The sequence below is a fragment of the Canis aureus genome, chromosome 24, assembly GCF_053574225.1.
Source record: "Canis aureus isolate CA01 chromosome 24, VMU_Caureus_v.1.0, whole genome shotgun sequence".
NCBI lineage: Eukaryota > Metazoa > Chordata > Mammalia > Carnivora > Canidae > Canis > Canis aureus.
The window spans coordinates 51,195,619-51,200,762 of NC_135634.1; the positions used below are offsets into that span (position 1 = coordinate 51,195,619).

At 42.2% G+C, this 5,144-nt stretch overlaps 1 protein-coding gene across 1 annotated transcript; it reads left to right on the forward strand.

The window, feature by feature from the left end:
- The first annotated feature begins 518 nt into the window (after positions 1-518).
- LOC144296565 (olfactory receptor 9S13-like) lies at positions 519-1,875 on the forward strand. The gene has a single exon (XM_077869677.1). The coding sequence runs from the start codon at positions 581-583 to the stop codon at positions 1,529-1,531; it is 951 nt and encodes a 316-aa protein (XP_077725803.1). The 5' UTR covers positions 519-580; the 3' UTR covers positions 1,532-1,875.
- The last annotated feature ends 3,269 nt before the right edge of the window (positions 1,876-5,144 follow it).

The window sequence follows — 5,144 nt, forward strand, 5'->3', positions numbered from 1 at the left end:
GGTCTCCAGGATCATGCTCTAGGCTGAAGGCAGTGCTAAACCCCTGAACCACCCAGGCTGCCCCACAAACTTTTATAGATAACACCTGCAGTCTAGGATAACATGTCTTCCTCTTGAAATATGTTTGTTTTTGCAAGGTGTCAGAGGCACTAGCACTCAGATCACGTCTTAATACACTTTCAGTGATTGAAATGGTCAGAAGCTGAGCTGAATACCTACTCCTGATGTAACTCACTCCCATGGTGCATCCCAGCTGGTCCCTAGTAACTAACCACTGTCAGCATTAGCTCTGCAAGACAAGCAAACCCTCACTGCCCATCCACCTGGCCTCTGAGATGCCCCTTCAAAATTGGCTTATGTCTCAAGGGAAAAAAGAAGCTCTGAGTAATGAAATCCCTGGGCCTCTGTGTTTATCTTGAATTTAGGTTTGTAACTCTTAACCATTACTTTCTTGTATGTTCAATGAGATTTTCTCTTTGTTGTTATTTATCTTCTAAATAGTCTTCAGCCGAAAGTTTAGCTTGACCCACTTAATCTGCCAATATTGGGGGTGAAATTCCCCTTGGAAGGACTGAGGCTCATGCTATCCCACAGAAATGGAAACCTCTCCATGGTCTACTTTCAAGATTTTGTTCTGGAGGGATTTGAAAGTGGCCTGGAAACCCAGGCCCTGCTCTTTGCTGTGTTCCTGGCCCTGTATATGGTGACTGTACTGGGCAACTTCCTCATGATCATCGTTATCACCCTGGATTCCCACCTGCACTCCCCAATGTACTTCTTCCTCAAGAACCTCTCCTTCGTGGATTTGTGCTACTCATCTGTCATTGCCCCCAATGCACTGGCCAACTACTTCTCCTCATCAAAGGTCATCACCTTTGCAGGATGTGCCACCCAGTTATTCTTTTTCTCTTTGCTGGGAACAACTGAATGCTTCCTCCTGGGTGTCATGGCCTACGACCGCTTCATGGCCATCTGTAGCCCCTTGCGTTACCCCATCACCATGTGCCAGTCTGTCTGCACTTGCCTGGTGCTGGGCGCCTACTGTGGAGGGTGCTTCAACTCTGTTGTGCAGACCAGCTTCACATTCCACCTCCCATTCTGCAGCTCCAACCGCATCAACCACTTCTTCTGTGATGTGCCCCCTCTGCTCCAGATCGCCTGTGGCAACACGGCCATCAATGAACTTCTTTTGTTTGGCATCTGTGGGCTCATCATTGTGGGGGTGACGTTTGTGATCCTCATCTCCTATGGCTACATCACAGTGACCATCCTGAGGATGCGAACAGGAGCTGGGAGACGCAAGGTCTTCTCCACCTGTGGCTCCCACATGACTGCAGTGACCCTCTTTTTTGGGACTGCCTTTGTCATGTATGCCCAGCCAGGAGCAATTGAGTCCATGGAGCAGGGCAAGGTGGTCTCTGTCTTCTACACGCTGGTCATCCCAATGCTCAATCCCCTCATCTACAGTCTGCGAAACAAGGATGTGAAGGAGGCCCTGGGGAGGCTGGGCCAGAAACACATGGCCATATGAAGGATGTGCAGCCGGGAGGCTGTGGTCCTACAAGTAGATGGAGGTGATTGGGGTTGCCAGGCTTTGTGTGATGGATTAATTAATTAACAGTCATAAATTTTATTCACAGACATAGAATAAGGTTTAGGGATATGTTATATATTGTACCTGCAAACAGTAATATATTGTGTCCTTAAAAATGTAGCTTAATGTAGAGTATCATGTCATCGGCGAAGAGAGAGAGTTTGACTTCTTCTTTGCCAATTTGAATGCCTTTAATGTCTTTTTGTTGTCTGATTGCTGAGGCTAGGACTTCCAGTACTATGTTGAATAGCAGTGGTGAGAGTGGACATCCCTGTCTTGTTCCTGATCTTAGGGGAAAGGCTCCCAGTGCTTCCCCATTGAGAATGATATTTGCTGTGGGCTTTTCATAGATGGCTTTTAAGATGTCGAGGAATGTTCCCTCTATCCCTACACTCTGAAGAGTTTTAATCAGGAATGGATGCTGTATTTTGTCAAATGCTTTCTCTGCATCCAATGAGAGGATCATATGGTTCTTGGTTTTTCTCTTGCTGATATGATGAATCACATTGATTGTTTTACGGGTGTTGAACCAGCCTTGTGTCCCAGGGATAAATCCTACTTGGTCATGGTGAATAATTTTCTTAATGTACTGTTGGATCCTATTGGCCAGTATCTTGTTGAGAATTTTTGCATCCATGTTCATCAGGGATATTGGTCTGTAATTCTCCTTTTTGGCGGGGTCTTTGTCTGGCTTTGGAATTAAGGTGATGCTGGCTTCATAGAACGAATTTGGAAGTACTCCATCTCTTTCTATCTTTCCAAACAGCTTTAGGAGAATAGGTATGATTTCTTCTTTAAACGTTTGATAAAATTCTCCTGGGAAGCCATCTGGCCCTGGACTCTTGTGTCTTGGGAGGTTTTTGATGACTGCTTCAATTTCCTCCCTGGTTATTGGCCTGTTCAGGTTTTCTATTTCTTCCTGTTCCAGTTTTGGTAGTTTGTGGCTTTCCAGGAATGCGTCCATTTCTTCTAGATTGCCTAATTTATTGGCGTATAGCTGTTCATAATATGTTTTTAAAATCGTTTGTATTTCCTTGGTGTTGGTAGTGATCTCTCCTTTCTCATTCATGATTTTATTAATTTGAGTCTTCTCTCTCTTCTTTTTAATAAGGCTGGCTAATGGTTTATCTATCTGATTAATTCTTTCAAAGAACCAACTCCTGGTTCTGTTGATCTGTTCCACAGTTCTTCTGGTCTCGATTTCGTTGAGTTCTGCTCGAATCTTTATTAACTCCCTTCTTCTCTTGGGTGTAGGATCTATTTGCTGTTTTTTCTCTAGCTCCTTTATGTGTAAGGTTAGCTTTTGTATTTGAGTTCTTTCCAGTTTTTGAATGGATGCTTGTATTGCGATGTATTTCCCCCTTAGGACTGCTTTTGCTGCATCCCAAAGATTTTGAACGGTTGTATCTTCATTCTCATTAGTTTCCATGAATCTTTTTAATTCTTCCTTAATTTCCTGGTTGACCCTTTTATCTTTTAGCAGGATGGTCCTTAACCTCCATGTGTTTGAGGTCCTTCCAAACTTCTTGTTGTGATTTAGTTCTAATTTCAAGGCTTTATGGTCCGAGAATATGCAGGGGACAATCCCAATCTTTTGGTATCGGTTCAGACCCGATTTGTGACCCAATATGTGGTCTATTCTGGAGAAAGTTCCATGTGCGCTTGAGAAGAATGTGTATTCAGTTGAGTTTGGATGTAAAGTTCTGTAGATATCTGTGAAATCCATCTGGTCCAGTGTATCATTTAAAGCTCTCGTTTCTTTGGAGATGTTTTGCTTAGAAGACCTATCGAGTATAGAAAGAGCTAGATTGAAGTCACCAAGTATAAGTGTATTATTATCTAAGTATTTCTTCACTTTGGTTAATAATTGATTTATATATTTGGCAGCTCCCACATTCGGAGCATATATATTGAGGATTGTTAAGTCCTCTTGTTGAATAGATCCTTTAAGTATGATATAGTGTCCCTCTTCATCTCTCACTACAGTCTTTGGGGTAAATTTTAGTTTATCTGATATAAGGATGGCTACCCCTGCTTTCTTTTGAGGACCATTCGAATGATAAATGGTTCTCCAACCTTTTATTTTCAGGCTGTAGGTGTCCTTCTGTCTAAAATGAGTCTCTTGTAGACAGCAAATAGATGGGTCCTGCTTTTTTATCCAGTCTGAAACCCTGCGCCTTTTGATGGGGTCATTAAGCCCGTTCACATTCAGAGTTACTATTGAGAGATAGAACAAATTATTTTAAGATTTGTGTGGAATCAGAAAAGACCCCGAATAGCCAGGGGAATTTTAAAAAAGAAAACCATATCTGGGGGCATCACAATGCCAGATTTCAGGTTGTACTACAAAGCTGTGGTCATCAAGACAGTGTGGTACTGGCACAAAAACAGACACATAGATCAGTGGAACAGAATAGAGAATCCAGAAGTGGACCCTGAACTTTATGGGCAACTAATATTCGATAAAGGAGGAAAGACTATCCATTGGAAGAAAGACAGTCTCTTCAATAAATGGTGCTGGGAAAATTGGACATCCACATGCAGAAGAATGAAACTAGACCACTCTCTTTCACCATACACAAAGATAAACTCAAAATGGATGAAAGATCTAAATGTGAGACAAGATTCCATCAAAATCCTAGAGAAGAACACAGGCAACACCCTTTTTGAACTCGGCCATAGTAACTTCTTGCAAGATACATCCACAAAGGCAAAAGAAACAAAAGCAAAAATGAACTATTGGGACTTCATCAAGATAAGAAGCTTTTGCACAGCAAAGGATACAGTCAACAAAACTCAAAGACAACCTACAGAATGGGAGAAGATATTTGCAAATGACATATCAGATAAAGGGCTAGTTTCCAAGATCTATAAAGAACTTATTAAACTCAACACCAAAGAAACAAACAATCCAATCATGAAATGGGCAAAAGACATGAACAGAAATCTCACAGAGGAAGACATAGACATGGCCAACATGCATATGAGAAAATGCTCTGCATCACTTGCCATCAGGGAAATACAAATCAAAACTACAATGAGATACCACCTCACACCAGTGAGAATGGGGAAAATTAACAAGGCAGGAAACAACAAATGTTGGAGAGGATGCGGAGAAAAGGGAACCCTCTTACACTGTTGGTGGGAATGTGAACTGGTGCAGCCACTCTGGAAAACTGTGTGGAGGTTCCTCAAACAGTTAAAAATATACCTGCCCTACGACCCAGCAATTGCACTGTTGGGGATTTACCCCAAAGATACAAATGCAATGAAACGCCGGGACACCTGCACCCCGATGTTTCTAGCAGCAATGGCCACTATAGCCAAACTGTGGAAGGAGCCTCGGTGTCCAACGAAAGATGAATGGATAAAGAAGATGTGGTTTATGTATACAATGGAATATTACTCAGCTATTAGAAATGACAAATACCCACCATTTGCTTCAACGTGGATGGAACTGGAGGGTATTATGCTGAGTGAAGTAAGTCAGTCGGAGAAGGACAAACATTATATGCTCTCATTCATTTGGGGAATATAAATAATAGTGAAA